The sequence below is a fragment of the Papaver somniferum genome, chromosome 1, assembly GCF_003573695.1.
Source record: "Papaver somniferum cultivar HN1 chromosome 1, ASM357369v1, whole genome shotgun sequence".
NCBI classification, from domain to species: Eukaryota; Viridiplantae; Streptophyta; class Magnoliopsida; order Ranunculales; family Papaveraceae; genus Papaver; species Papaver somniferum.
In genome coordinates this window covers 72,697,300-72,717,735 of record NC_039358.1, presented here as the reverse complement: position 1 = coordinate 72,717,735, position 20,436 = coordinate 72,697,300, and the positions used below count along the sequence as shown (strand labels likewise).

The 20,436-nt window shown below is 35.1% G+C and overlaps 1 protein-coding gene and 2 long non-coding RNA genes across 4 annotated transcripts; 2 read left to right on the top strand and 1 right to left on the bottom strand.

The window, feature by feature from the left end:
* The first annotated feature begins 821 nt into the window (after window positions 1-821).
* LOC113330354 lies at window positions 822-2,711 on the top strand. 2 transcript variants are annotated; one of them, XR_003350187.1, is made up of 2 exons: window positions 822-910; window positions 1,066-2,711. It is a non-coding gene; the product is annotated as an uncharacterized LOC113330354 (long non-coding RNA). The 2 variants fall into 2 exon arrangements; XR_003350195.1 differs by having other exon boundaries at window positions 822-915.
* Window positions 2,712-5,310: 2,599 nt separating this feature from the next.
* On the bottom strand, window positions 5,311-10,405 carry LOC113290631 (periodic tryptophan protein 2-like). Its single transcript, XM_026540213.1, has 8 exons — window positions 9,064-10,405; window positions 7,883-8,134; window positions 7,693-7,785; window positions 7,015-7,386; window positions 6,476-6,820; window positions 6,160-6,387; window positions 5,870-6,055; window positions 5,311-5,749 (listed from the first exon to the last, which is right to left on the bottom strand). The coding sequence occupies exons 1-7, from the start codon at window positions 10,282-10,284 to the stop codon at window positions 5,885-5,887; spliced, it is 2,682 nt and encodes an 893-aa protein (XP_026395998.1). The 5' UTR covers window positions 10,285-10,405; the 3' UTR covers window positions 5,311-5,749; window positions 5,870-5,884.
* Window positions 10,406-11,151: 746 nt separating this feature from the next.
* Window positions 11,152-13,208, top strand: LOC113330348. The gene is made up of 2 exons (XR_003350185.1): window positions 11,152-11,258; window positions 12,935-13,208. It is a non-coding gene; the product is annotated as an uncharacterized LOC113330348 (long non-coding RNA).
* The last annotated feature ends 7,228 nt before the right edge of the window (window positions 13,209-20,436 follow it).

The following is a 20,436-nucleotide window of genomic DNA, read 5'->3' as shown; positions in this document are numbered from 1 at the left end:
ACCGAGATGGCTTTGGAGGTGCTGAAAGCTGTAAGGCCTGCTGGACAACCTGTTGTTGATGACTGGAGTTGTTATAAGACAATGGTAGGAAATCTTAATTAAACTCATCTTAAATCTAGTGTCACGCCTTTTGCGAGCTGTTGCATGCCTAATCAAATTTTCTATCTATTTATCATGTTTAGGTGGAAGCATATAATTAAGAAACACTGTGGACCGTTTTCTCGATATGGATTGAAACATATGCGAAGTTTAGCAAACATGTGCAATGCAGGTGTTAAACCAGAGAAGATGGCTAAAGCTTCAGAATATGCTTGTAGTACCCTTCGTCAGAGCTCTCTACAGCATTGATAATACATTATAAGTCCCGAACTTCATAGCCGTTCCTTTGTCTTTCTAAAAGAATATTGGTGTATAAGTGTATCATTGTATTTGCTGAGATGATTTGACGACGAAATAAAACGTTATCATACAGTATTTATTTTATTCATCATTTTGCTTTTCAACATGCATTTGATCCTAGCATGAGGATACTGGTGTGTTGTTGAGTTATTGATATAGTTTGCAATAGTCAGGGCCCATTTCTTTGTTCGTTTTTGGGCCCAGTAATGTAAGTGATCAGCTGCCTAATTTGTTACGTGAAAACTACAGTCACACCCATTTTTCAGATTTTCTTCACTGTGAAATTCACGGGCTCAAAACTTCACGCGCGCCCGCATTTTCCTTAAGAAAATTATTCTCAAACCCATAATTTATACAATTCTATGTTGCTTAAAACTATTTTTTTCAATCTGTTTTCTTCTTCCTCCCGGCTATAAATCTTCATCTACACTTGAATTATGATTCTTAGTGCTCACTACCAATGGACCAATAATGGTGTAGTTAGGGTTTAAAAAGCAGAGATGCGACATCTGTAAGGTTTCTTATCTCGATCTCTTGATAAAAGTGAATTTCAGATCTGATTTATACAATTGAGGTTGATATCATGGGATACTGATTCAATTTGAGGTTTATGTACGATTCCTTTACTGATTCGAATGGTTTCTTTTTGTATTTCATATATCCAAGATGGTGAGCAAAAGAAAATGAATCCGAGCATAACTTCTGGTAGGATTATCTTAAAGCAGCTGATGTCAAATTAAGAGGAGAATCATGGCGGGGTATCGAGATGTTCACAGCTGCAGTCAATCTGAGAGGTGAATGTTTCAGTTGCGGGTTTGTTGGTAACGGAGATCGGCACAGCTACATGAAGAGCTGGAGACACATATAACCAATGGAAACGGAAATCTATGGCGTTAATGCATTTCCTTGGTGATTTTACAATAACAACAACATCAACAGATAGGTACCTCTGGAGACGGAAAATATGGTACGCCTAATGTTTGATCGATTGGCTGAGAGAAGAAGTTGAGATGCAGATGATGAGAAGAGACCAGGGAAGAATTGGCAGTGACGGGTTCTAGTTGAAATGATTTTTTATCAAATGTATACAGACATTAGAGTTCGTCCACGACAATGGTGCAGTCTGCGAAAACAAGAACTGAATTGGAGAGTGTAAATGTATGTATGACGAATTTGTTAGCTTGGGTTGTGGTGAATTTGTGTTGGGAGTTGACAGCAGCAAGGTTCTCATCTAAAGCTAAATTAGTGTTGCTCCATGTATTTGAGATGAAGATGGACGCAAGCTATGGGAGTCACTGCAGTTAGTAGATGGTGGATATGGAATAGAACCGGTGGAGTTGAAGACATGATCTGCGGCTGGATTAAACTGGAAATTCTCGTTGAAGAAGAGCCAGGGACGGAGCTAAGTGCTTCCCTGGGGTGGCCTCCGCCTCCCCTAAAAAATTCTAAATCACTTGAACATCCTTTAAGTTTAGCACTATTTACAGAAAAAGATTATTATCCCCCCCTGATTATTTTGTTTTCTTAGTTAGCCCACTTGTTTAGTATTTCTAGCTCCGTCCCTGAAGAGCACTCAGCAGCAAAAAAGAAATGAAGTTGTAGGTTGGCAGAATCGTTGGAGCAGCTGCTCGTAACTGAAATGGTGTGGGGTTTGGTCGATGATGGTTGTATGGAGGTGACAGAAGAGATGGTTTAGCTGTTGCCGGCGAAGAAGTATAGATGACCATGACTTAAAAGTGCTGCCTTGATCATGGATTTAAACTGAAGCACAAGGAGTTATTGGCTTGAGTTGTTAAGATTTTATCACAACAGCAACAGCAGATTTGGATGATTAAAAAGGTTTTGGATTTCAGAGAAACAAGGACGGAAAATGGGGTTGTTTTGCTAGTGATGATTAACTGGCAGAAAAGATGGATTATGTATTGGTTTTGTGTCATCGTGTTGTGTACGAGAAGATTAGGGAACTAGCTCGATGCTGTTGTAGTTGGAAGTGAATGAAATGTAGATGGCTAAATGCAAAGAATGGAAATTGGTGCTGGTTTGGTTTGGTTAAGGTTCCACTGATGACCAACGGTAACTGAACTTGACATAATTGGAATTACTGTCACGTTGAATCTATCTTGGTGGTTTCTGGCGCTTGGGTTGTTTGTCTATGTAATTTTCGGTGGATTCTGAAGCTGTGATGTGACCAGAATTTATGCAGTCAGTGGTGGTGACGTTGTTATGACTGCATAACCTGTCATGCAGTTGAGAAAATGTCTGCATAACATCTTATGCAGTCGTGAAAATGGATGCATAACCTGTTATGCGTCTACAAATTTTGTTGCATAACTTGTTATGCAGTCCAGAAAACTGTTGCATAACACGTTACGCAAAAAAAAAAATTGTTACTATTGAAATCAACAAAAACAAAGACTGCATAACTTGTCATGCACCTGCAATAATATCTGCATAACATGTTATGCAGTCATGAAAATGGATGCATAACATGTTATGCAGTCATGAAAATGGATGCATAACCTGTTATGCATCCGAAAATATGGCTGCATAATGCATTATGCATCGAGAAAATTGTTGTACAATCTTTTATGCATCGAGAAAATAGATGCATAACCTGACATGCATCCGTAAATATGGATGCATAATGCATCAATTTTTTTATGTACGCATTAAAATCAACCAAAACAATGGCTACATAACTTGTTATAGATGCATAACTTTGTTATGCAGAGGCATAATTTGTTATGCAGTGGAGAAAATGGTTGCATAATTCGTTATGCGTTTGCAGAATGTGTCATGCATCTTTTTTGGTGGCTGCATAATGGTTATGTATCAAGTTTTCGAAAATTTTGCCTAAAATGATGATCACCTCCAATTTTTTCGTGAAAAACAAAAATTTGATATTCTTGTTTGTACTCGTTGCGTAGCTCTCTTAAAAAGATTTCCAACGATATAAAATTTATAAAATTCCAAGGCGCGGTTTTTTAGATATGTTATATCCAAATAGTGTTGCCAATTATTCCCCTGAAAAATTACGATGCATAACGAGTTATGCCTGAAAAAATAGTATGCATAACGAGTTATGTATTGATACTTAATAATTTCATATAATTGTGGGTGTCACAGTAGCTAAAATTAATTGTGGGCCTGACAATAAGAATATTATTTTTTTTGGGTCCGCGCCTAAGTTTCCCATTTGTTAGTCCGTCACTTTGCCTATTGAGATATTTGCTGATCTATTTTTTAAGGAACCGTTTTTTGGGGACTACTCAAAAATGGTGGGGGCTACTCTCCATTTTTTGGGGTGGATATTAGAAGTAATAATGAGTCACCCCTTATCTAAGTTTTTTTTTAATACCAAACTTGCCCTTGATTAATTAGTGTAATGATTAGTGAGATCAAATTAATAAGTTGATTTTTTTCAAAAGAAGAATTATTGAGAGGGAGAAGAAGAAGATGAAGATGATAATGAAGATGAGGGTTTTGGAAGAAAAAAAATTAAGATCTTTTTTTTTAAGGGACACAACAAGAGTATGATGTTTTGGGTACTCACGGATACTTCAAATTTAGTTAATGGTGCTTGAATTGGCCAAAACATTCCTAAAAATGAACAATTTACAAAATGATTTCGGTTTGGTTAAAAAAGTTCGGCTACGAAATCTGAAGAACAGGTAGCCGAACTCATCTGCAAGTGTAGTTCGGCTAATATTTCTGAAAACACATGTAGCCGAACTCAGCTTTAATGGAGTTTTTTCTTTCGGAAAAAAGTTCGGTTAGGAGAAGAAAATTGCGACGTAACCGAACTAGGAGTTCGTCTAGGAAAAAAATTTGCGACGTAACCGAACTCAATATGCAGGTTTTTCAGAGAAAAGTTCGGTTAGGAGAAAAAAATTGCAATATAACCGAACTTTTTTCGATGTAACCGAAATTTTGCGACGTAACCTAACTATAAGTTCGGCTTGGACATTTTTTTTTCGACGTAACCGAATTTTTCTCTGAAAACAAAAACCTCCATTAAAGTTGAGTTCGGCTAGTTCGACAAAAATTTTCGAACTTCTCTCTGTAACTTTTATTTTCAACTCATTTTGATGATTACTTCTCATTCTTTCAACGGAAAACGAATGAAAAGTAATGGGTTTGTTATAATTTTGATTTTGTTTTGTTAATGATTTAAATTAAGCTATATATAGAGGTGGCGGTGGTGGTGATTTGAGGTGGTCGGTGGTGGTAGGTGGTGGTTGGCGGTGGTGAGCGGCGGTGGCAATGGGTGGAGGTGGTTATACATATATAGGTGGTGGTGATGGGAGGAGGTGATTATATATATACAGGTGAAGAGTAGGTTGGTCATTTCCACACTTTAGGACATCCCTTATAAATATAGGGTAGACATTCCTATCACAAAGTAGTCCCCCACCATTTTTGAGGTTCTTTTTAAGTTGCCCATGAAGCGCCTGATAAAATCACTATGGTTAGGTACCACTGTCTATAGCAGTTGGTGACAAAATATGAATAACAAAGGTTTAAATCAGGGAGTTGTGTACAAAATTGCATTGATAATCTTTAAGAGAGCTAGTCGGAAAGTGAGGAATGGGGGGCATGCACCTACACGAATAGACACGGATGTGCCATTATTTGGCTTCGCCCCTGGTCAGATATTATTACTAAAACATAATTTGCCTGCACATCTTTATACAAGAAATTGTTGCAAGCCCTTTTACTTGACACGGTTGTCCTTGAAACTTTTCGAAAGACAAAACTCCAACAAATGAGTCAGCTTCACTAAAGCCTAGACTATAACAGAATTGCTAATAATAGCAAATATTATCCCAACCATATGGAGTCTCTCATTCAATGAAACCAACCAGCTTTCAAAACTCTAAAGACAAAAAAGAAAATGGAAAACATATAACATAGAAAAACCAAACAAAAAATTCAACCCACTCAGATTCATGAACAACCAACATTGGCATCATCATCATCATTATCAGTAATCCATCCTTCGTCATCACAACCAACAATCAGAAGGGAAAAAAAAGAATCTAGCTAGAATTTAAAAAGACAAAAATTCTAATGTCAATTTGGAACCTTTCATTTAATAGCTGTTTCTTGTTGAGACTCCAGAGGCCAGACTTAACCAACTAATCCGTTCCACGGGACTTTACAGTGGCAGCCAGCTTTATAGACTTTCAAGTCAACAAAGGGCTTAAGAAGTTAAAGAAATGAAATTTGACTGACCTTAGACTCAACTAGTCGCTTTTCTTTTTTACCCAAGTTTTTCTTCAAGTTCCAATGCAAGGGTATACAACCTTCCTGACTAACCCTTTCAAACTGACAAACCTTTAGCTAGTTCCTGAAATGATATTTGAACCATTGATTGAATTAATATAAACTTTGAAATATTTGAACCCATTTGCAAGTTTTACCATACGAGGGGTTTAAATTTGCGAAACATTAAAATTTAGTAACAAACCTATAAGAATGTCAGTCAATTCTTCGTGATTGTAGAGGTTAAATATCTAAGCGAGTACAAGTTCGATGAACATGTCTCGGATAGATCTTGGTGTGATCTAGTAATTGCCTTGTTCAGAGATCTCAGGGCCGGATGCAGAGTTCTGAAGTTTTCCTGAATTGAGTGACCATGAGCTTTACAGAATTCCTGAAAGTGCAAACAAACAAATGTTAACCTATCAGTGTGCTATGTTTAACAACAGAAAATTCTTTGGAAAGCAAGATTCAGAGAGTCAAAACTGTAAGACAAACCTGACACCACCGCAGAATAAACTCCAGGTATGGAGAATTTTCCAACAGGTTTGATAGTGCTTCCATTAGCCTCTGTAAATATCTGAAGGGGATTGATGAAGCAATAGCTGGTATGTCTGATGGTTTCACAGACATTATACAGTGTTTAATTAGAGAATCCTCATTTAGACGGAAACTGAGCAACAAAGCCCTCTGGTGTTGATCCTCAGATAGAGCTTTTTCAACTGCCTGTGCAACAACGAGGTGAAGGAACATCAGGAAGAGAGGCTACAATGCGGAACCAAGAGAAACACTATAAGAATGAAGAAATGAGTACCTCTGGTGTAACATCCATGTCAAGATCTGTGGGATCAAAAACAAAAGATTCGTCCATTGAATAGATTAAAACACCCTCTGTCGTTGCTGCTGCCCAACTTCGGCCAGTTGGTGCAATTTTTAGGCACTTTGTACGGATAATTGGCCTTCCATTGTTTGGCATAGACCCTGGCAGATTATAGGCCAGCTTTGTCCTGGTTTGTTTGTCAATGCCTTCCTCTACATCACTATCATAATCATCGATTAAATCCATTGGCCCGGCATCAGTCATCTTCTTCGAGTTTAAGAAGTCCAACACCCCATCCAGAGAAAGGTTGAGGGTTATTTGAAATCTTCGTAACAATACCTGTAGTATGGCACAACTCAACTCATAAGCTGACCTGATAATAATACAGCATGCTACTAGTTTATGGAAGGTAATTCACTGCAAACACCTCATATTGATGTATCATAGTAATTCATTTATAACCAAACAGGGAAATAGCAATTATAAGGTAATTATAACCAGCACAAGAAAAGTTTAAGAGATAGAAAACCAACCTGATCTGCAATGTCGTACACACATATATACTTGCTACTTCCCGCAGCCAACATATAACTGCCATCAGCAGAGTAACACAAGCTTGTGAAACACTTTCCTGAGCTTGAGTTAGCTGATGTTCTCCTATCAGTCATGAGACGCCCCCCAGCAATGTCTCGACGACCCTCAATCGTATACATTAAAATCCCATCTACAGGATCCCAGAAATGGATCTGACCATCTAATGTACTGCAAGCTAATTGCTTTCCATCTGGACGATATACAACTGTAAGAACATCATGTGTATGTGTGAATGTTTCGACAGCACCTTTACCTTCAAATACATTCCATAGGCGAACAGATTTGTCCCATGAAGATGAAGCTAAGACCGCCTGAACAATATAAATGAACATTAATTTGGTTCTTCCATGTGTAAGGGAGGCCCTCTATGAATTAGAAAAGTGTGACCACGGCTTCACAAAGAGGTAGAAGAATATAATTGATAATAGCAGGAAAATATTTTGCGATACGACATGTTAATTGCTGTAGATATGAATTAAAAAGCCATACTGCTCCGCTGGGAAGTACAGTCATTTTTTATTTCAAACAGACAAGGAGATTGGGAGTACAATTATAAATGACTGCAAATAGAGCTTGTAATAAGGACATATCCAAAGTTCAAAAAGAAGAAGACCTACATTTGTAGGAGAAAACATCAATGCATGCACAGGTCCTTCGTGACCACTAAGAACGTCCAACAAACGCCCACTTTTCATTGACCATACATAAATCTGGAAACGTTAACAAAATTGTCAGAACATAGCTTTTAGCCTTCTAGGTAATTTTATGCTATCAGAAGCATCTAAGACACTGAGAAAGAGGGCATACCTCAAATGAATCAAGAGTTCCAGCACAAATTACTTCACCACTCTGATCCGCTGCCAAAGAAACAAATTGCCTAGAAGATGGCGTAGTAAATGTCCTGAAATTCCGATAACGTAACATATCCCATGCACGGACAGTGCCATCTAAAGATGCACTTAGCAGAGCATTGTTGTTCCCAGTAAAATGCAGTGCAGTGATTGCATTTGTGTGTTCGGAGAACGTTACAAAACAAAAACCCGATGAAGCCGTCCATACCTGTGATGGGAAACATTAGCTTAGCAGCATAAGTCTACATGTAACCATAAGGAAAGAAATTAAAAAAAAAAAAAACAAGAAACAGCAAAAGCAGCAGCACGAGCATAAGAACATAGCAAAATAAGACAAGGCTAGATGTCGATCATCTTTAAACACTGTTATGCTTCTGTACAAGAGTAACAAGACATTCAACTATCTATTATTACTCCATTTGTGTCCACACTAGCACATACTTCAGCGGAAAAGAATTTAAATATTAATGTGGGCATATGTTTCTTGTACTTGCACATAGTAGCGAAGTACTTAAAAACTTACACAAGCAAATAACGGAGACATGTACTTATTCACAATGTATGCCTGTACTTATGTTTAGGACATGTTTAGGACACTCACCGTGTCTGAACTTCATACAATTGTCAGACAATGACACGGTTACACGAATTATTGCTACGTACAAAAAAAAATTAAGACATTGATAACATATAATGTGCTAATTAGGGTTCTCACCAGCGAATCAGCCCCATCTAAAACAGGGTGTGAGGGTTTTCAGACAGCCATGCTAAGCTTACGTAAGTTCTAACTAAAACCATAACATAAACATGAAATCTTACATGAATTAGTAACATAAGCCATTATGACTCAGGGGTTTGATTTAACATTGAGAAAATCAAAAATCATAAGATATCAAAATACCAATTAAACTTTGCAGCTCTAAATCAAATTGAAGGAGTTAGTTTCAGTTTGAGTAAACAAACCAGCTGATGTGACGGTAAAAATCTAAACCTAGAAGGAATGATGTATGTACAATAGCTAGATCCTAACATGAATTTGTAGCATAAACCAAGAGGGACAAACTAATCTTTTGGAAAGGCCTAGATTAACAATTTCAAGCTAAAATCTTATAAATGCTTTCTAATAATCATTTTCACCTTGATTTTATTGTCATCTGCTCCAGTAGCTAAAAGCTGTGAATCATGGGAATACGCAAGGCAATTCACATCAAAATAATGACCCTGTTGTTTCAAGACATAACTCTCTGACCGCCACTCCCAAACAAGCAACTGCCCGAGTTTAGCACACCCAAATGTCAACCAGTTCCCCAGTTCATTAAACACAGATGTAGTAATCTTCTCTCTTGATATAGAAAGCAAATGAATACATACAAAATCAGGCATTTGATAGAGACCAAAAACACCATTCGAAAACCCTGCAACTACTAGTTCAAGACCTCGATGGTAATCACAAGACGTCAATCTCGCTGGAGCTTGACCAAAGTTATCTTTCCTTAACAATTCCCACTTTCCTCTATGAAGATTAAACTCACTTTCTTCATCAGCATTCCCACCAAATCTCCTCCTCTTCTTCTTACCAACATTACCATTGACACCCACAATTTCATTTCCATCCCCTCCCTTCTCTGGTGTGCCCGGAGAAGGTGGATCCGAAAATTCCATCTCCATATCGTCAGCTTTGCCACCGTCATTACCAACATATTTCCAGCTACATATCAAACAATCCCTCGATATCGTATACGCTCTCGAAACCTCTTCCGTACCCTTATCAAGACTAAAAAACACCCCCAAAATCGTATCCCTATGAGATAAAAGCATATAAGGTTTATTAAATCCCTTCAATTTCTTCAAACAAAACACTCTAACAGCCAAATCTTTCGACCCAGCAATAACATAATTACTATCAGGACTCCAATCCAACGCCGTCACCGCTCCATTACACTCCGCAAACGTCCTCACCAGCTGAAACGGAAAAAACTCTTTACGAAAACCCGGCGACCGCCATATTTGAAGCAATTTACCAGTACCAATAGCAATCAATCCACCATCAGGACTAAATTTAATTGAAGAAATCGGTTTTTTAAATGAAATACGATGTAAAATCACACGGCGGCTGAGATTAATAAACAAACATCGATTGTTTTCATCAACACATAATAGAAATTTACCATCAGGAGATACAGCGATTTTAGAGATATTAGATGATGTTTGACATGGTAAAGTTGATGTTTCAGATTTAATAAGATCAGTAACTGAGATTCGATTACCAACTGGTGAAATAAGCTGAGAGTTGCCGGAGATTATCACGTTTCCGCCTCTGTATGGAGCTCCTAAGAGATTCTGGAACTGGAAATTCATTGATGTTCGGAGATCTGTCCACCTTGAGGGGGTTTTGATTGATTCTAGGGATTGGATTGATTTCTGTGGAAATGGAGGTGGGGGTGAAGGCTAAAACCCTGAACCTCTGTCCAGAAAAGAGTTTATGATTCTTCTTCTTCTGTTTAAACCCTAGATGAAGAGAGAGTCAAGACTGAAACAGAGGTCGTGCCGGCCCGTAAGTAGGTTCGTGGGTTTCTCAAACCAAGGCTTATCCAGGGTCCAACCTAAGCTAAACCTAAATTATCGCTTTCAATAGTATGCAATTTTATCTCCAAAACTAAAAAACTACGTATGTTTTTGATTTAATATCACATAAAAAGGTCTCAAATTTTAAGTTCTTTTAGGACACTCCGAAACTGGAAGACGGCCCTGCATAGATATCGAAATCGTTATATGAACAGTTGATTGACAGCTTAAAATGACAGCGATGCATATGTGGCACCATGTGTAGGAAAGATGCGATTTCTTTCTCTTTTCACGTCACATAAATAAATTTTAAAAAAATTGCAGATTCTTATGAGTTCGTTTTTCCTTTTTTTTCTCTGTCATCGTTACAATTTGAACACCGATCACGTTACAGTTTGAACACCGATCAAGGGCTGGCAACGGATGACCGATATCCGGAATCCGTTTCCGATTATTCAAGATCCTATAGGATTTTATCCGTTTTATCGGATACCGGATATCGGATCGGATAAGTTGTCGGATATTTTCCCCTTAACCTAGCGGAATCGGATTGGGCTCTATCCATTTGGTTAATATCCGATATCCGATTGGGTAGGGGCGTACTAGTAATTTTCCCATACCGAGACTACTAGTCAAGGAGTCGAGAAGACTGAATACTGAAGAGAACTCATTTCCCTTTTCTTTTTTTCTTCTCTTCTCAGTCTCGCTCCCCCCTCTAATGATTAATCACTCAGTTCTCACTTCTCAATAATTAATCACCCAATTAGGTATTGATTCTCTCCCCCCTCTATGTTGTTAATAATTTCTCTTTTAATTTGTTCGATTTCTATGTTCGATTCTTATGAAATTAGGGTTTCTGTGTTGCAATAAAAAAAATAGGATTTTTGTGTGGATGAAAGATTTTAGATGGGTTTAAACTGATAGTTAGGGTTTGATAAAGTTACAAGTACGATCTCAGTTCGATCTAAATCCCTCCCTCTTCTAGGGTTTTCAGTTTCATGGTTTTCATTTTTATGCCTACTGTATGTTAAGGACCCATCAATTGATTTTGCAATCTAAATCGGGATCATTAGTCTTTATTCATTTTTGGTTTGGGTCTTACTGCTACTGTTGATAGTGGTTAGTTAGGTAATAAGATGTGCTAGAAGTCAAGCGGCGGCAAAATCATCAATCATTCAATAATTCCACCAATTCAGCATGTCCCCTCATTGAACTGCATTATGCTTCTGCATACACTGCAATTGCTCAAACTCATGAGGTGTGTGGTGTGAAACCATAGATAACACTGCCTATTCTTTTCCTTTTTGTTTGAATAACGTTTGATTATTGGATAACACTGTTTATTCTGTCTAGGATTGATACAAACGAGCTTTATGTGGTGCATTATGGAGTTATATGAAATTCTAGTTTCTGCTTTTTGAAAAATTTCAATCGGAAATAGGCAGTTGAATTAGGTTTTGCTTTAATGTTTGCTATACAGTTTTTCAGGGTATCATAATCACAAGAATTGTAATTAAAAGTTTAGTTTCGGTTACAAAAGAAGAGAATTGTCTGCCATAGTTGAAAGACCTGTAAAGAATAGAGGTTACTTAGAGTGTAGATACTTTTATGTGGACTAAGAGTAGAACATGTTCTAGATTATTACTTGGTATTCAAGAGGGTAACTTTGTTCTTCCTGTCCATATAAAACCCACCATTTGACACTTTACCTGGTTCTTGACATTGTTATGCAATGCATGTATAATCTTTGTGAACAGTTTGAAATATTTTTCTTTGGGCCTCCTCGAAGCACCAACTGGTGTGTGAGTTTCGCATCCTCTCTGCTCTTGTTCACTGAGTTTCCCACATTTCTTGAAATCTGAGTGTAGTGGGGGATTGAATATAGTACTGCTTACAATTGCAGTGTTCTGTTTTACTTTCTTTATGTGTTCTGCCTTTTAGAAGTTTGTAACTGGCTTTGATGCTTTTGTTGTATGTAGTTTGTATTAGTCCAAGGTTTGCTTGAGCATGTTCTGCCGTCCTTTGGCTCTATTTCATGTGTACAATTTTCTTCTTCACAATACAATCCTAATTTATCAGGCAAGCAGATACTTGCTTTACTGTATCTGCACAACATTTGCTTCAACACGTATATCTCGCATCTCTATATACATACAGTTTTCTATTCATATACATTCATTTAAATTCAGCAAACGATCAAATTCTGAAGTTTCTGTACCCAAGACTCAAGTTGCTGGAATTTTTTCCAAGCTTAAGTGTGCTTAGGATGCTAGAAAGTCAATATTAATGTACAATCTTAATGGTATTCCAAAATGATGATAATTTTTACAAAGCCACTTGGGATATTATTAGAAATTATGTGATCAATTGTTGCCTTGAACTTCTTGTGAAATATTTTTTTGTTTCTTGAATTTTCTTATTAAGTGATTCTTTGTGAATGCAGATATGGAAATCGTAGATTGAAGTGAAGTTGATGCAATGATGCAACATGCCAGGCAGCCAAGCAAGATCACACTACTCACTAGCGTGTTGGCATTGTTACTTGTTAGCCTTTGTTAGACATTGTTTTTTTATTTTTTGGCTTTGTTGTAGCCTGTTGTGTACTTTATTTTGCATTCACTAGACTGGGAGTAAACTCCAAACATTGTGCTTGTGTGGGTTTGTAGTTTTCACTGAACATTTTGAACTCAAAAAGACCAAGACTCTTTTTTTTTTAAGTTTCTAGTTTTTTTCCTAGTTACCGGATTTTATCGGAAAAAAACTGATATCCGATAACTTAATCTAAACCTTATCGAATTGGAATTTTTGGATTCCGACGGATATTATCAGATATCGGATATCCGGTAATCCTTAACCTTAACCTTATTGGTACTGCCAATATCCGCCGGAAATTTATCCGTTGCCAGCCCTAACCTAAACCTTATACATAATTGGTTGTTACTGAGCATTGAACACAACTTGAGATAAAACAGGTTTCACATCATGAACAAGCAAGCCATCGATCATATGCTGGTTTTTCTGCAGCCAAAATCTTCCATTTCCGTCATTGTATATGATTGTCCCAATTGATGGCCAACCAAAATTATTCATCTTCATTGAGATGGTAGTATCTATAGAAAACCGATACCTACTGATTAAAATCAGGATTAAAATCATAATGACCGATGGCTTATAATCTAGGGTTTTAAATCTTTGATTTTGTTGTGAAGAAGAACGAAAAAAACAGAAAAATAATGGTATTATTAATCTTAGCCGTTCAGAAAATCCACAGCTCACTAAATTTCTTTTGTTTTCTTTAATTACCATGACGTGTCAATAATAAACATCCCCTCTATCCAACAAATCATTGCCACGGTAGCATAGCGGGCAAGTAGCTGTTACACAGTTATTCAAGTAGAACGATTGCATAAATATCAAACTGACCAAAATAACCTTGTGATACGCGTGTTTATTTTTTAGTGATACGACCAATTGACCAGAAAAGCCACAGTGTTAAACACACCGAACCACCTATCTCGTCTCTCCAGTTTCCCCATCTGTAACCTAAAAATTCATAAATCAAACTAGGAAAAAAAAAGAGATAATTCATCAATCAAAACAAAAAATCAACTGTCAACTAACAAAAAATCTGGAAAAAAAAAGTCGAGAAATCAAAAATCAAAACCCTAAAATAACAAAATCGACAAAGAAAATGAAAGGAAAATCAATAATCAAATAAGAAAAACAACCAAATAGTTGTAACTAAAGAAGAACCAATTCCAAAAGAAGTCAAAATCGAAGAAATGTAAGATACGAGAAGTTTATTTTTGATGTTTGAATGCATATTCTTCTAAAACGTTCATTGTTTTTTTGTTGTTACTAGTATAGATCTAGATAAACCTTATATACTATTCATTTTGCATGTTGATTCAGTTGTAATGTAGATTTGGATGTTATTGTTGTTAGAGTTCATCTTGCAAAATGAATTCTGATATGACCTCTAAAATAAGTTAGTAATGTAGATTTGGATACTATTTTTGTTAGAGTTCATCTTGTATAATGAATTCTGAACTTTTTTAGGTGTATTATTGTTGTTCATTCTATGATATGAACTCTAAAAAATGTTAGTAATGTAGATCTAGATGTTATTGTTGTTAGAGTTCGTAGAATGAATCATGCATTTTATTAGGAGTACTGTCGTTGTTCATTCTATGAAATGAACTTTAAAGAATGTTAATAATATAGCTAGCTTTGGATGCTACTTGTTAGAGTTCATTTGCATATTGATCCCGTTATATGCTTAGGGTTCATTATTTAGAATGATCTCTGGACGTTTATATGCTTGAATGTTGGTGTTCATTATCTAAGATGCACTCTTAAGTATTTTGATATAGTGAATGCTTGTGCAGTTAGAGTTTATTAACTATAATGAACCCTGAATTTTTAGATTCTTGTATTGTTGGAGTTCATTATATAGAATGAACTCTGAATTTAGCTTGTATGGAGTTCATTATCAAGAATGAATTCAAAAAAATTAGCTGCTTGTGTTGTTGGTAGGTTGAATTCATTATTTAGAATGATGAACTGCTATTATATGGTTTATGATGGGAAAATGTAGGTCATTTTACTAGCTTCCCATCTACCCCATTAAACATAACAATGTGTAATAGCCTCAGAATTCTATTCCATAAACTATTGCATGAATTATAGCACTAACTGAAATTTAATCAAATAATCGAAATCGAGTTAATAACTCATTAAGTCAATAGCTGGGTAAATCTTTTCGCACATGTTGCTTATCTTTTTTGATGTCCATTATGCAGGATGTTTGCTACTACTGTGAAGAGACTCCGCGTGATCTAGACATATGAGCTTTCCACTTTGCATGGTGAGTTGGTGATTTCAAAATTTCATTTCTTTCAGTTCATGTTTTGGTTAGAATGATGGTTTAACTTAATCTCTCTTTGGTTCATCTCAGTCGGAAATAATAAGATGCAAGGCAAGCTACCAGTTGAGACTACAGTGAAATGAAAAGGGAGTCTTTTAAAGAATTACTGTTCGACCACGATTACCACCTAATCTTTTTAGATTTGAATGTAGGTTTTTGGTCCTTTCTTTCGTGTTCATTCTGTTAAAAAAAAAAAAAAAATTGTAAGCTCGAAGATCGAAGCTTTTTTACCCACTTGAGATTTGTAATGTTCTATGAAGATTGAAGACTAGTTTGTACCAAATTAAGAAGAAAAAATATGATAGTTTTGCAATATATTTTTTTGTTTTAATATATCGATAATTTTGTTAACTGCGGAGTACCAATACTTTGTTTGAAACGAATCAACTGTAGAAACATTTGAGCTGCATTACTTTAAATGAATAGAAATATCGTTTTTCCATTATTCGGATAGGCTGTAGAAACATTCAACTAAACCATAGAATGACAGAACATAATTTAAAATTAACCATAGAATAATAGTACATCATTTGAAATGAATTTCATTTTCCCATCATAAACCATATAATGGCAGTTCATTATTCAAAATGAACTATCGAAATAATTATTGAATGATGGTCCATTGTACATAACTAATGAACTCTATAACGGCAGTCAGTTCATTTTTTGTAATGAACGTATAGGCTAACAATTTGCGATATGAACTGTAGAATAGCGGTTCATAATTCGATACCAATTGTAGAATGTCAGTTCATTACTGAGAAAAATGTTCAGTATTTTACATAAATGAGCTGCAACAATTCGTTTATTAAACAACATCCTGGGAGATATTATTCAAATTTTGAAAATGAATTGTGAAGAAAACTAATAACAAAACAACATATAAAAATACTGACAACTCTATCATTGGTAGTTCCACCACACCTATAAACAGATAACTCCATATTGATAGTTCAATTGTGTTGTTCTCGTTAATCCTACTGATAGTTCAACTGTGTTGTTGTCGTTAATCCCACATATAGTTCAAAATTTGGTTTCTCCATAAATCAACTCTTCAAAGTTCAAAGCGAACCAGGATGTCAATTCATCATTAAAAGTGAACATGAATTTTAGATCACATGAACAAAGGTGGCCAGCTCAACAAAACTAACAGCAGATCATGATGTACTAACAAATAAATAGGTCACATAAGTATAACCTAGTAAACTTAGTTCAAAAATGAAACATGAACAACATTGGTGCCTAATGATCGTTAATACATCGCATATTTTAAATCTAAACAAACACATACAGAGCAAAAGAATAAACATAAATCTACACATGCAAATTGATTTCATTATCAAAAACGAATTTCAAAACTTAAAATTAGATGAAGACTCACCGACATAATGGAAGCATAAAATCTAAAATCAATCGAAGAAGAAAATTGAATAAAATTAGTATAGAACCTGAACCTGATAATGATGTTCACAATACAGATTCAATAACATGCCTGCAATAACAAAAAAAAAAATAGTATCAGAACCTGAACCTCATAATGATGCAGGTATGGAGCTCCTAAGAGATTCTGGAACCGAAAATTCATTGCTTTTCCAAGATCTCCAGCTTAGGGTTTTTGATTGATTGATTCGCTCCTTGATTAATTTCTGTGAAAATGGAGGAGAAGGTGAAGGCTAAAACCCTGAGCCTCTCTCTAGAAAAGAGTTTAGTTGATGAATATTTTTTTTGTTTAAACCCTAGAAGAGAGTCTAAGGACAATAAATGAAACGGTTCGCGGGTTTACGGGTCAAGAATGTTGGGATGTACGAGTCATTATAAGGCCTAGAGTAAAAAGCCTTTTCCCCTTGAATCAAACAACGTCCATCGGTTCGCTAGGTGTTCTATGGAATCAACAGCGTCTCAAAAGATTTAAAAAATGCCAAATAGTTAGAAATCTAAGAGAATATTCTCTCGAAGATGCGGATGAGACACCAAATAATTTTGTGTTTTCAATCTCAGCCATCAGATCTTATCTTAGAACTTCCAAGTCTAACGGTTGTGTTAAAAACGCCAAATCACTATCTGTAGAAAGAACTTCAGCATCACTCACGGTTATGTTGTGGAAAGTGTATACCTAGTTTTAAGAAGGAATATGAGTTGAAAATGAAATGATTTTCAGTATACCAAGTTTTTTCTTGTAGCCGTCAGGTTTACATCTAGGTCGAACGGGTACATAATTAGTCGTACAACTGAGTTTTTTACAGTTGTAAGGTTTACGACCACATTAAAACTTTTTTCATATAATACTCGATAATATAATATTCTCGCTAAAATAATAAAATTTTCTGGTCCCGACTCGGGCCTTTAGTGCTAAAATAATAAATTCGATAATATTATAATATAATACATTTTAAAATTTCCCTTAAGAATTATTATGTCCCAAATTTTATATAAAATAATAATAATGTCCATATGTATCAAATTTATATGTAAATTATATGTTAAATACTACTTATATTAAGTTAGAGTTTGTGAATTTATTCGATGTAATATGATATTAATGTTTCACTATGTAGAAATTTTAAGGAAATTGGTCAATGGTTGCACATCCTAGGTATTGTGTGTCAAACCACAATGGTTAAAACTCAAAAAAAAAAAAAGAATTATTCTTTAAATTAATGCATTATTAACATATCTATAAAATAATAAAATATTAAATTATCGGTTATATAATATCTCTTTAAAAAATTAAGGTTAGGGTGGTCCCAAGCCTATTATTTTTAAAGAAGTTTATTGTATGTTGCTCAGCAATAGACCTTACCGCAAACTTATGTTTTCATGTTTACGACTAAGTTTTTCTGGTGTCTTCCTAGCCGTAAGAACAAATAACTTGTTGAAACTTACGGCTAGGTCCATAGTGTTGAATTGACAAATTCCAAGTCGTAAGTTGATTTGAATTTTGAAATTTCATAGTTTTGAACTAGATTAGAACTCGTTCTATTAATTAAAACACATTATAACCCAGTACATAATTAACCTACATAATATCACATTATAACATCTTATAACTACACTTAAATTGACAATCTTGGTTGAAATTCTGACAAAAATCTTTCAAGACTTGATATCATTCCTCATGCTTAAATTATTTATAATGGATAACCTCATATCGGGAATAGAAAAGTTCTATGAAAAACAAATAAACTATAACTTAGTATCATCAAATATTATTTGATGAAGATACTTACTCATCTTTAAATTGATCACGTAGAATGACTTTCTTTAACCTCGGAAAATTGTTCTTTTAATATTTCCAATTCTTGGAAGACCTTATTAAATCATTTCTTAGTGAGTTTGAATGATCTTTCATTTTGATTACCATCTAATGCCACAAAGACAATAAATATATGGTTCTATGAAGTTTGATGTAAGTTAATGTGAAGATCTTCATCATGATTTGTGATCAATATGAACGCTCTAACAATGACAACACCTTCTTTAGTAGTGTAAGAAGCAACCATGTTTTTCTTTTTAGTGATGAAGAAATGAGAAACAATTTACAAGTTAGAGGGATTTGGAAAAAACTGTTTGTTGAGAGAAGAGTCATTTTTATAGATGTTAAAAAACTTATATCTATTTTTTTTTATTATTACTTTTGAAAGAACTAGTTGTTCCTTGAAAAATACACTTGAAATTGACACATGGTATAGTTTAAATCCAGGACGATAGTGTAATATCCCAGCCGTAAAACTTTGAAATTCAATCATTTTAGATAGTTCAGTTTACAACTAATATGCGTTAAAAATGAAAATTCAGGAATGTGTAGCTATGTCGATATTGTTCAAATGAAAAATTCACAACTGTAAGTGACTCTGAAATTTTAAATTTCAGAGTTTGGAAATATATTTGGACTTGAAATGTAAATATATTTTCATTTATTAAATCACGTTATAACCATTACATAATTAACCCGAATGACAAAAAAAATAAAAATAATTTAATATCCCATAGGAGTTACGAACAGGGAAATACGCTTTATCTTTAAAATTTGAACATTTTCATGTTTTTCATTCCTTTTTAGATTAAGCTACGACTTAAACATTAATTTCACCTCTAAGTCGAAATTGATTACACATACGAGTTAAAGCAATATATTTTTCAAATTTTCTTCGTATATGGGCATTAGTGGTACCGATGTCACTACATAAGTTTTTATAAATCATTATGGTTATTAATGTTACCGGTGTCACCACACATAAGTTTTTATGAATCTTTTTCCAATAACTAACACTTACTAGACCACCTTGCCTTCCTTTTTCTCATTCCTTATTACCCTTTATACTCTAGGTTTAGGACCGCCATTAATCTCAAACTCTTATGTAGCTTCAATTTGGACTCACCCTAGACATTTCCTAGCCAAGCGACATAAATCTTTTCAAAAGAAAGAGAGTTGTCGTAACCCCCAAACATGATTTTTCCATACACCATGCCAATAATTTGGAGAGCATCGCTGAGGTGAAGAAGAAAAGTCATAGTCTCAGGTCAAAACCTTTTCCCAAATACAAAGCAATATCAATATCAAATTTCTTTTCTGCATAATAAATTCCAGGACGTAACCCTAGAGCTTGTACCAAGGATACCACTGGTTCGGTTTCTCTATCCAAAAGCCAAAAAGTCGCCTTATGGTGTTTCAGTTTCAGGACTGCTATTTTATGATCCTTAACAAATCATAAAAATATTAAAGAAAGAAAACCATGATAAATAAATTATACATTCTTAGGTTTAAATTATTACCTCTGCTCGACAAACCATAGCCCACCCATGAAGATTCATGACCAAAATAAGACTGACCTTTTTTCTTGGCACACCCCAAAGTATGTCGTTCCGTTTTCCGGGCAAAAACACCATACTTTCAATAATTTGTTTTCCTACAGATGGAGGTGGATTGTTATATTTTCCTTTACTTTTAGGGCTTGGGAGTTAAACCGCATAAAAGTGCTTACAATTGGGGAAATCTTAATTCTTAGTCGTTCGTAGTT

Excerpts from the sequence above, each read along its gene's own strand:
- LOC113290631 (XM_026540213.1), bottom strand. The coding sequence starts at position 10,284 with ATGAATTTCCAGTTCCAGAATCTCTTAGGAGCTCCATACAGAGGCGGA. Across the intron at positions 7,786-7,882 it reads GAACTCTTGATTCATTTGAG|ATTTATGTATGGTCAATGAA; the intron begins GTATGCCCTCTT and ends TAACGTTTCCAG. Across the intron at positions 6,056-6,159 it reads TTATTCTGCGGTGGTGTCAG|GAATTCTGTAAAGCTCATGG; the intron begins GTTTGTCTTACA and ends TTGCACTTTCAG.